At 42.3% G+C, this 11,736-nt stretch overlaps 2 protein-coding genes across 7 annotated transcripts in view; both read right to left on the bottom strand.

Moving 5' to 3' along the window:
- naca (nascent polypeptide associated complex subunit alpha) overlaps positions 1-6,086 on the bottom strand; it is a 9,458-nt gene extending 3,372 nt beyond the window's left edge. Inside the window, exons 1-3 of one of the 6 annotated variants that reach the window (XM_017409598.3) lie at positions 5,999-6,086; positions 5,461-5,532; positions 5-1,107 (exon numbers count right to left, since the gene is read on the bottom strand). In XM_017409598.3, coding sequence (XP_017265087.1) covers positions 5-1,107; positions 5,461-5,530 — 1,173 coding nt within the window. In that variant the 5' untranslated portion in view covers positions 5,531-5,532; positions 5,999-6,086. Of the gene's footprint in view, positions 1,108-5,460; positions 5,536-5,998 lie in introns of all 6 variants that reach the window. The other 5 variants (XM_017409597.3, XM_017409596.3, XM_037976876.1 and 2 more) reach the window with 5 other exon arrangements.
- A 910-nt stretch (positions 6,087-6,996) lies between these two features.
- Positions 6,997-11,334, bottom strand: prim1 (DNA primase subunit 1). Its single transcript, XM_017409445.3, has 13 exons — positions 11,120-11,334; positions 10,122-10,279; positions 9,909-10,015; positions 9,757-9,830; positions 9,531-9,667; positions 9,281-9,339; positions 9,094-9,203; positions 8,834-8,925; positions 8,090-8,222; positions 7,936-8,005; positions 7,747-7,862; positions 7,318-7,416; positions 6,997-7,246 (listed from the first exon to the last, which is right to left on the bottom strand). Exons 1-13 carry the CDS (start codon positions 11,226-11,228, stop codon positions 7,227-7,229), a joined length of 1,284 nt encoding a protein of 427 aa, XP_017264934.3. The 5' UTR covers positions 11,229-11,334; the 3' UTR covers positions 6,997-7,226.
- Between the last annotated feature and the right edge of the window lie 402 nt (positions 11,335-11,736).

Below are 11,736 nucleotides of genomic sequence, written 5' to 3'. Positions count from 1 at the left end.
CGGCTTTGGGAGCCGCCTCAGGAGATGGCTTGGCGGCTTTAGGTGCCTCAACAGACACTGCCTTAACTTCAACCAATTTTGCATCCTTTTCAGGTGCTGGCTTTTTAACCTCACTTGCCTTGGCAGCTTTAGGCGCCGCCACAGCAGCTGGCTTGGTGGCTTTAGGTGCCTCAGCAGACACTGCCTTAACTTCAACTAATTTGGCCTCAGCAACAGCCCTTGCATTTTTTTCAGCTGCTGGCTTGTCAGCCTGAGCATTATTACCAGAGGCAGGCTTGCCCTTGGTAGCTTTGACAGCTTCAGTAGGAGCTGGTTTTGCAACCTCAACAGCTGCAGATTTACCTGGGGTGGCTGTTTTGGCAGCCTCAGCAGGTGCAGGTTTGGGTTCAGTACCTTTCTTGGCTGGGGCAGCAGAAGCTTGAGGTTTAGGCTCAGGAGGAGAGGCAGGTACAAAAACTGGCACTTTACCAGGCTTCACAGGCGGTATAAGTGGAGGGAGGTCATCATCTGCAGCAGCCATAACAGGAGCTGCTTTTGATGAAGCCACCTTAACAAATGATTTTGGAGGGCTTGAAGCAATAGCATCTGAAAATGAAATTGGTGCTGCAACCGCAGGCTTTGAGGTAACTTTAAATGCAGCAGGGGCTGGAACAGCAGCCGGTGACTGAGGTTTTGTCACAACTGGGGCAGCCTTAGCTTCAGTAGATGCAGGTTTCTCAAAGTTACCCTCTTCTTGCTTTTCATTTGCATCAGCAGCTTTGCTGTCCACCTGAGCAGGCGCAGGCACAAATGCCTCTCCTTTTTTAGCTTTTCCCTGTTTACCTGCCTTGACAACTTTCGGGGTGGGGCGATTAGCCTGACTAGCAGAAGAACTACCAGCTGAGGAGGCCAGTGGAGATGGCATAGGTGAGCGGGGGGTAGACGAGGGAGTTGACTTTGGGGAGGTGGGTGACGAGGAGGAGGCAGACATAGAGGAGCGTTTTCTTCTGCCAGGAACAGCCTTTGGGGCAGAGGAGCCCTGTGGACCCTTGGCATCTTTGCCTTTGGGCTTAGCAGAGCCAGAAGCTGCCTGAGGTTGCTGGGATGAAGCTTGGGCAGGAGGTGTAGCTGAACAGGAAAAAAAATCTTTTTTAAAATCCTTGACCCAGTGGTGGAGGTCGCCGTCATGCTGGTTAAAAGTTTGCAAACCAAAACGCGCTTAGGTTAGGAAAAACACGACAACTCCCTATGTTTAGGTGCAAACTGCCACACAAAATGCAAAACACAGAAAACTCCCACCTATATTTAATTAGATTTCACTTTGAGCTAAGGCAATTGTACAACAATGCATAAAAACACATTTCATGGAATGTGTTAGTTTGTAATGCAAAAACTAGGGCTGCACAATATCACAAAGGACTGCAATAAATCATAGGTCATACATTTCAAGTACCATGCATTTATTTTCTGCTGCTAATCAATCCAACAGATTCTCACAGGCCTTGATGCCCACTCCCAGTTTAGATGACATAGGTAGCGTACGAAGTGAGGAAAATATGGGTTTATTGCAATGGATACTGTCATTGCAATAATAAACAATATTGTAGATCACAGGTGTGTCTAATGTTGTGCAGCCCTAATAAAAACGGGCAATGTCACACAAAAAGGTCCAATCTGTTGTGCCTCAGGGTAAAATAGCTCTGCATTCAACAAAATAAACAAACTTAGGAAATGTATTGCTGAAAATACACCTAACTCTACTGAAATAACAACATGTATTAGAACTGAGTCGATTTGTTTACATTAGCAAAGATATATGTGGCTACATCACTTGCATGTCATTTTTAAAAACGAGCGTGTAATTATACTGGTGATAAACTTACAAGATCAATAACAGAGGAGGCAGCCTCAAACTGTATTAGAAACCAGGTTTTTGAAAAAGTCCTGAAGATGTATGTACAGGGAGAAGATAGACCTTGGTTTTAACACAAACCAACCTGAGACGTGGCAGGCGGTAAGAGGAGCATGACACTTAGTTGTTCCCTTAGACTGAAAGGCCTCGTCAAGATTTTCATTTTTAAACGCTCCGTCATCAAGAAGCATTAGATCCTCAGCTGCGCCTACTGAGGTCTTGGGTAAATCACTTGTCACCCCATCTTTGCGGTCTGCACCTAAATCTTCTGGGGCCAACTGTTTGGGATCACTAGTTATTTCTGCCGCTGCTGTTTCTGGCTCTTCTCCAAGGGCCTCGGCGTCAACAGAAACACGCTGCACGGCTTGGCAGGTCAACTCTTCGGCTGCGACAAAAGGACTGCTCGGTTCATCTTCGGAGGCGACTGCGGGAGCCTCGACAGAAAAGCCGTGCTCTCTGTGAGCCGGGAGAGCAGCTGAGGCCTCCGCTGAGTCAGCAGCTGGTCCTCGCTCAGGGACAGGTGCTGCACTAAAGCCACTCCCATCCGTTTGCTCCGTCACTCCTTGGGTTGCAGCCACGCTGCTGGGCTGATCACAGAAAGCTGGAGTGAGATCCTCTGCAAGCTTCGCCTCCTGAGCAGGTACGCAAGTCTCCGGAGGATTTTTACTCACTCCAGGAGGAGAAGGAGGAGCATTCAAAACTCCTGCAGCTGATGAAGGCAGAGCAAGAAAGAGTAACAAGAGGTAGGACAGTCACTGTGGTTGATCTATAAAAACAAGCCGTGAAGCTTCACAAAAGCGCTCGGTGAAAAAGATAACAAAGTGCTCCACGCGTGAACAAAGGGTGTGAAGAAGTTGCAGCAACGTGGAACTTTTAACATTTTTAAAAAGACAGGGGACAACGGGTGTCTTCAACAATAAATGTGCTTGTGTCCCAAACTGCATGCAGTGTCCACACGTGACAGAGACCAGGGAATATCCAGAAAAGAAGCACAAAACAAACCATAAATCCAGTCATGAGCCAAAGATATTATAACCTGATATAAAAAGACACATTTTCACATTTCACCAGACTGTTCTGACGATAAGCGCACTGCTTTATAATATATATATATTTTTTTTATTCATTCATTTCATTTAATACAAAAAAAACAACCTAACACGTTTTTTGACATACTAAAAAATAAAACTCAATCCATATGTATTTCAATTTTTTTTTTTAAAAAAACAAAATGAAATGAAAGGCAGCAGAAAGAAGAAAAAAATCTTATAATATCTGCCCCTTTTTTCTCAACTCTGAATCAAAACAGGAAAGAAATGGTTATCTTCTGCAACAAAAAACAAAGTCAGTCGTCCATCTCAGTTAAACAACGTTAATATGAGCTCACTTTATACTGTTTCATACTTCTTCAAGAATCCAATCTTTGACAATCTCTTAAACATGTACAATGATTTGACATTTTTAACATCATTTTGTAGGTCGTTCCACAATTTAACTCCTTGAATCGAGGTACATCGTTCTTTCAAACTGGTTCTGAATTTGGGTTTCTGAAAAATCTGTGTCCCCTTAAGATTATAACAGCTCTCTCTCTTTGCAAAGAGTTTTTGGATGTTTGAGGGTAATGAGTTTAGGTGTGCCTTATACATAACTAACAAAATATTATAATCAACTAAATCATAGAATTTCAATAACCTCAATTTACAAAACAATATATTGGAAGGATATTTGCCATGTTTTCGGGTGATAACTCTTATAGCCCTTTTTTGCAAAACAAAAACAGATTTTGTACTGGTATTACATGCCTTTCCCCATACCTCAACACAATAGACCAAGTGTGGAACAATTAGTACATTATACAACATATACATTGCATGATCATTCAGAAAATCCCTTACTTTATAAAGCAATGCAATTGATTTGGCCATTTTTGTTCTTAAATAATTCAAATGGGATTTCCATGTTAATCCCTCGTCAATAATCACACCCAAGAACTTCACCTCACTAACTCTACAAATCTCTACACCATCAACTTTGAATGGAATATTGACAGTTCTTTGTCTCCTTGTAAATAACATATAATTTGTTTTATCCAAATTTAAGGATAATTTATTAAGTTTGAACCAATTTTGTATTTGCATAAATTCTGTTTGCATTTTTTCTAACATCCATTCTATATCTTGACCTAGACAAAAAAAAGTGGTGTCATCCGCAAATAGAACACATTTGAAAAACCCTGACACATTAACCAAGTCATTAATATATAGGATGAACAACTTTGGTCCAAGTACTGAACCCTGTGGAACTCCACATGTAATTTCACAAAATTCAGATCTAGTACCATGTACTTGTACAAACTGTTTTCTTTTTTCTGTGCAGTCACTACAGAAACAATCTCACTAAACATGGTAATCACTTAGAAATCAACCATTAAAGCTCCTTCTCTAAACAGCCTTGGAATCAAACTAACAGATGCCACAAGCAACACATGAGGCAAACGTAAATAAAAAAACAACCCTAATCTGAAGACAAACTAGCCTTTTTTTATGTACCCTACATCCTAAAACACAAGGGGCCAAAGAACTGATGACTGCAGAGGATAAGAGATCACCAAAAGAACTGCCCCTGGTTTTGTGAAGTATAGTGGCTAAATAAATTTCCCAAACTATCAGCAGTGGGCTGGTTACAATATTACCTGTGCTGCTGTCTAATGTGACAACGTGAAGTCATTTTCTTGGTCGAGGCAACTTAGTTGCACAGTTTTTGTCAGCCGACCTACAAGTACAAACGTGAGCTTTATGGGGACGGGTAAAGATTTTCCACAAAAACCAGCACCGATAAAAAAAAATGTTTCTAATGGTATATGGAAAAAAAAACCTATTTCAGAATTAAACGAAGACCATCTGGGTTCATACAGGTAGAAAAAAGGAATTTAAAGGTGGCACGTTTTAAACTTACGATGTGTGTGAAAGCTGCAGCACAGAAACTGCTTTCTGAACCGGGATATTACTTTAATTTAAGCATCAACCGAGTACAATGAGACAATATCCTGCTAATGTTTCACATAAATGCTCCATACGTACACCAGCTGTTTTCAAACGTCCTGACACTTAAAAACAGTATTTTAAAAACGTATTTTACCAGGCAACATGTAACAGTGTTTCCAGGACTACTGCAAAGTGCTACTACCATGTTACAGTGTTCAAGACAGCGTGCACACACACAGACACACACAAAAGAAAAACCCACTCAACAACATGCATTGTGTGCCAAATCCAGTCGTCAGTGCACATCATCACATTAATTGTGAATCTGAGAAAACAAAGAGGGGCAATGGATTTCTTTTTGTTTGTTTGTTTAAGAGTAGGATTTTAAATCAATAACCGCTCATGTTGGTTTGGAAACAGACATTCACGTCCTGCCAGGAGAGGACAGCTCCCCCGAGCCTGTCACTTCTTCCTCCAACTCTCAGGCTGCAGGTTAACAAATGCGCCACTTTAAAGAGATCCAGCACTCCGCCTTTCAGACATTCAGAGCCGCATGCGGGCTGAGGAGAATAAACTCATACGAACCAGTCTCCACTTGAGGCTGCTGCATCTCCTGCTCGGTAACCGGGACCGTTTCTGTTGCTTCACCAGGCATGGCTGCTGGAGGAAACAAACACAGCTTTTAAACACACAACGAGCCACATGTTGATGACACTCCGCCGCACGGACAGACGGACAGGCGCTGTAGCAACATTAGCTGCGGCTAACACACGGGCCTTAACGGGGACAAGCTAACAGCTAACAGCTCAGGTAATTATAACACCTGCTCCGTGTAGACGGGCTCACAGGACCGGCTGACTGTCGCCTAAATAAGGCAAACACCTCGGACGGGTCGGCTCACCGCGGCGCCGCTGAAGCGTCTTTTTACGTGACGCTCCCCCATTTTGAGCCGGTCAACCAGCGGCTCGGAGGCAAAGTTTTCCCCCGAGCCGGAGACCGAATGAGACAAATGTTCGCACCGGCGAGACGGAGAGGGTTTCGGGAAACACGTTGAGGCCGCCGCGAGGACAGACACGCGCCAGAAAGGGTCGGATGAGGCCGGATTCGAAGCGGAGACACTCACCGACTCAGGACGCTGTTTCCAAGATGGCTGCGAGAGAGAACTTCTGACCCCGGCGGTTCGGCAATATCCGGTGGAGGAGAGTTCTGCTTCCGGGTCAATTAAAGCAACAGCTACTTTATTAGTAAAAAGTAAAATAAGTAAAAACGTAACATTGGGTCAAAACTAGAGTCAATATCAGCATTAAAATCAATAATTAAAAAAAAGAAGGTGAAATGTTTTACGTTTAGCCATTTGAGGCAAGTTTTCACTTCCAGGGTGAATTATTAATTAGTGTGGAGTTTGTTTTTAATTGTATCATTTCTTGTAAATGGAGAAAAAAAATCATTTTTGAGTTAATCCTTTATGTGTGCTTTGTTATTCTCTCAACAATTAATTTATAGCTTCAAAGATCCACACAAAGTAGTTCATTTTAAAAGCCCTGGTGAAATAAAACAGTTTAAGCTCATGTGTGGTAATTAGTTTATTATTAATATTAAAATGATTTAAGTATTTTGTTTTATTTGAACTTGAAAATCTGGTCTTTGTAAATGGTATATCTCTTTTTTCATAGGGCAAAATAAACTAAAATAAAAGTTGTTTTCTTTAAGATATTGATGTTTTTCTACCTTAAGAACAGTTGAGTATATTTAGCCACATTTAATTAGTTTGGATAATTTATTAGTGACATCATAAATTATAATGTGCCTCACAAGAACATAAAATCACTTTTTGTTTTGTCATGTAAAATGTTATTTATTAGGCATGATTTTACAGTTAATACATTTACAGAAACAGGTTTTATTTTATGAGTCAAGATAGATCCTATTTTTAAACTGAGATATTTAGAAAACATTAAAAAAATGCAACAACCTGTTATTTTTAACGCTGCAGGAACAAAGTAAAGCATGGCGGCGGTCTAATTGTTTTAACGTGGTTTTAAAATATTCATTTCTGTTGCAGCCGGATCAAACTGTGTGATGTTTGTTAAAAAAAATTAGTAAATAAATCAGATGCAAAGATTTACAAAAGCAAAAATTTATTTTCACTGTAGAGCAGCAAAATGCTGCCATTTGACAAAGAATTTCTGCTGTGAAAATAATTAATAATAATAATAAAAAAGACGATTTATTGAGCAGCTTAAGTTACAAATGTATCAGTACTGAGTCTCACAAAAGCAAGAAAACTGAAAAAAAGAGGACTTATTTTCATAAGAGCCGTAACTGTGTTGTTTTCTGGTCGAGTATCCTTTTCAGAACTCTTTCTGAAGATCTAAAGAGAGAAAAATCACCAATCAGACAAAATACAGCATAAAATGCTTCGTCTTTGCTTCATCAACTCACCACTCTGTCTGAGAAGCTCTCCTTTCCGCGAACGAGCCAGCGCGTCCAGAAACTGGTCGAAGTGCTTCACGTACTTGGCCAAGCTGGTTCTTTTGTAAGCTGCGTGAACATGATGTGTGACAACGACGTTATTCAGCTGCACCGGGCAAACGTTTGTCTGAGATTCACATTCACGTCAAACTGCTGAACGAACACCTTTGAACTCAGATAAAGACTCATCGAAAACAAGTTCATCTTGATGTTATTAATATGGGTATTGTTTCGTCTGGAAATGGTTACTGAGCACTGAAAATTTAGAAATGCCTGAATCTGAAACAGCGGGAGGCTTTTTAGACAAACTCTTCTGAAGAAACCGGTTGGGCTCTTTATTAAAAACAAATACTAACCAGCTGATTAGGTAAGTTTCCCAACAGAAAACTAGATTCAAACCTCTGATCTTCCTCTTCTCTGCAGCGTCTCTCTCATCTTCCCGCTCCGTGGCGTCCTCCGGCTTTTCCTCCTCCTCCTCTCCTGCTTTGGGTCGATCCAGCTCCTCACAGATCAAACTTTAAAAAAAAGGGGAAATAAAAATCAAAACCTTCAGGCTTCAGAGCGCGGGGGGGACTAACTGCTTCTCACCTGATGGTGGGCACGGCGAAAGGATCGAACTTGTCCAACTCCCTGAGGTCGATGGGGACAGAGACGCGTCCTGTCCGGGCGAAGGAGACGAGTTAGCAACAAGCCTCCGCGGTGAGGACAGGCTCTCCGCTTGTGCGCTTGAAGTGTCGCTCACCTGTTTTGGGATGGACGCTGAAAGGGCTTTTCAGCAGATGGTTCACACCTTTGCTGACATTGACGTCGAGCCGAGGGTAACAGTACTGCAGCATGATCTCCTTCTCAAAGTGTTGACCTTTTTTAGCTGTGGACTGGAAGGAGCAGGACGGTTACTTATTAAGGCCACAGCAGCTGTCAAAATACGCGACACGTCAGAGTATTTATACCTGTGATACGAACAACCACTAAATACGCATAATTCACCACCAAAATCTGCCGCCTAATTTGTAATAAATCAGCGAAATCAGCGGAGTCAGGTTTGGTTACCAACAATTACGAGCCGTTTGTTTACATTTGAACAAATAATCCCCGGAGGTAAACGGAGTCAGAGGGAGAACGATGGAATCGGAGACGCCAGGTGGGAAGAGAAAAGGTGAAGTTCTTCTTCTGAGAACAAACGACGACTAACAGCCGCGATGCGACAGAAGTGGAGACGTTTCAGGAGGAAATCGTGCTGTGGAGAGCGTTAAAGCTATAGTTGGAGCTAAGATCCTATAAATGAGCTGATCTCTAACAGAAGAGTTCCCATGACTGATCGCTGAATTTTGTTGTAAACAAAGGTGAGGAATATTTGCTGCCTTCTGACGCAATTTTTTACAAAAATCCAGATGAGCTTCAGTTACATTAACCCCCAAAACAATCATTTAATGATGCAGAAACTGTGTTTTATTTTTTTTTTTTAAATTAAAGCAGGATCACCAACCTGTTTCTTGTGGGCCTGATCTTCAATCAGCTTCCAGCGGATTTCTGGTCTCTTCTCGTTCTGGAAGCGCATCTGAAGCTCCTTTTTGACATGTGATGATCAAATTAAGGTGGAGTAATTCTTTTAAATCCTTTTTTTGTAAAAACAAAACCTAAATTTTCAGATAAATCCACTTCTGCAGGTTAGTCTTCATGTCCCTACCTAAACGTATTAAATGAATATGAAAGCATATTGAGAAAAATAAATAAATAAAAGGATATCTTCGGGAACAAGAGCCAGGACTTTGTCCACGGAGTCCTTCCGGCTCAGCAGGTCCTGCTGCTGCAGGGCATACTGTGGAAAGTAGTGCTCCACCACCGCCAAGGACTCTCTGTCAGGAACACAAGACTCTTAACAAACGGCGACAAAACCATCAAATCGGAGACAAAAATCAAAACACATATTTACTTAATAAAAGGATGGATTGGATCTGACAGCACTACTTTCTTTACGGTCTCCTCGCCGCCCTAAAACACAACAGAAATCAGAAAGTTTCAGTTTAAAAATGACCTTTTTTCTAAAACATGCTAATCTTTTGCTACGTATAAACCAAAAAACACATTTCTCATCTTTTCCATGCAGATATGAGCAGCTGTTGTGGACCTTTAGGTTAAGATTGTTCATCCTAAACATGGATCACGAGCTAAAACTGCGTTACCTTGACCAGGCTGAGGTATTCGGCCACAGCGGAGCGCGCTGCCGCAGAGAGCTTCCTGGCAGCTTCGTCGCACACCCAGCAGTGCACTCCTCTCCTGCCGGAGTACACCCACAGCAAGTGGCGAAAGCCAAAGTCCTCTGGAAACAACGGAGAACAGCGACTTGCTCAGAGCCGGCTCGCTCTAAAGTCGGCGGGAACCAGACGCTCGCCAAACTCGCCCACAAACCTCGAAGCGCTCTGTCCAGGACCCGAACGGCGATGGTCATCAGCGTCCAGCACCTGGCGCAGATGTCCGCGGCACTGAAAAACCGAAGTTCGAAACACGTCAGCCGGAGCCACCCCGGCGGACACGAACGACGGAGGGCGAAGTTGACTAACCTGCAGCAGCTCCGGACGTCGTCGTAATCCGTCATGTCGATGTCAAACACAAGCTCTTTCTCCAGAGCCTGGAAGCTCCCGGACTTCACCGTGTTGTGTTGGTTCGGCTGCAGGCGACAAACGGGAGGAGAAGAAAAAAGAAAAACGTTCTTTACACAAGACAAAACGTCACCTAAACCCTGCAGCGTGCCTAGCTCCGGGATGCATCCTTACCCTGTGACTGTACACCGCTCCGATGTCTATCTTGTACGGGTTCATCCTCTGCATTTCCTTCTCCAGCTCGTTCTGCGTGTTGAACGACTGGTAGCGCACGTAGATGTCGTCCTTCAGCGTGAAGGAGAACTCTCGGTTCTGGAAGTAGTTCTTCTGCACTGAGGAGGTGGGGGAAAGAAAATAAAAGGCATTAGTTCGTTGTGGACGTTTCATCAAAGGAAGCAAACAAAACAGATTGTAAATGTTCAAAAAAGTCGTCTTTGCCCATTTCAGTCCGAGTACAGGTCAGAGAACCACAGAGACACTCAGGTCAGTGAAAATGTATCACAGAACTGATATAAACTCATTCCTGTGAAGCGTAAAACCTCAAAAAAAAAAATTATAGTACCGGATATTTGACACTTCATTTTTTTTCCTCTGTCAGAGTCCAAAACACTCGTAACTTCAATATATTTTTAAAAGCAGTTCACATTATTTTACATCAAGAATTCAAGAAAAAACAGAGAGGCCCATAAATCCAAGATTTATGAGCCTCTTGTTTTGGTTCCTGACATATAGTTTTGAGTTTTGAAGCCTGTTTTTGTATTATTCACACTTTGGTAACAAAATTAAAGACCTACACCTTCACAAATAAACTGTACAAGAGTAAAAGAATACCATTCTTGCTTGTTATTATCAACAAAATAAGCCCTAAAGTACAAATACATCATTGTCATTTATATACTTATAATACGTCAAGTTTTACTCAGTTTAACCATGGTTTATTTGTATCTTGGGGCAAATTATGGAAATATTATGTATTTTATGAGATACTTTATGCTACAGATACATGTAGGGAATACATTACTTTGACTAATAAGCACATATATAACCACCAGTGTGTACCCCATTGGTGAAGGCGATGCACAGGTAAGTTAAGACAGGTTAACAGCTAGTTAAACTGGTTACCAGGACTCCGGCTCCTGCTTACAGCTCCGGCCCGGGTCTGAGGGTCTTACCTCCGCCGTAGTTCAGCCAGCGGTGATACTGGGAGAAGGGGAAGAGCCGGCGGTAGTACAGCGGCAATAAGTCCGGCAGACAAGCGGGGTCGTAGTCTGAAGACGGCATTGTGACACACTTATCAGAAATGTTAAGGCACGAGCTTGGTAACAACACAGACCGACGGTTCAGTTCGGCGAGGACAGCGCGGGAAAGCTCTGAAACAGCAGATAGGACCAATAAGACGAGGATTCGGTACCTACGTCACCGGAACCAGGAAGTATGTTAGATAAACACGTACTTTGTTTCAACGTTTTTCCTGTCTTAAATAAAGCATAGTAGTCGAGCTAAACTTTGTTCACAGGCCAAATCTTTTTTATGTGTGTAAGTAAACTAAAAATACAAAATTTCTAAGTTGAAGTAACCTTTTTTTACCTAATCTTGTAACGTTCGTCCTACCACTACCGGGTCAGCTTCTTTTTATTTCTCCGCCGCATCAGACGGCTCGAAGTAATGACGAACTGCGGGGCTGCCAGCGGAAAGAAGATTACTTAATTAATTATTCAAAACGACATGATTACTCTTACTGCGTTGTTATGGTATGCTGGAACATCCAACAATATTGTATTTCTCTCTG

This window comes from Kryptolebias marmoratus, linkage group LG8, assembly GCF_001649575.2.
Source record: "Kryptolebias marmoratus isolate JLee-2015 linkage group LG8, ASM164957v2, whole genome shotgun sequence".
NCBI classification, from domain to species: domain Eukaryota; kingdom Metazoa; phylum Chordata; class Actinopteri; order Cyprinodontiformes; family Rivulidae; genus Kryptolebias; species Kryptolebias marmoratus.
The sequence above is the reverse complement of the archived record's forward strand: the minus strand, read 5'-3'. Positions and strand labels throughout refer to the sequence as shown.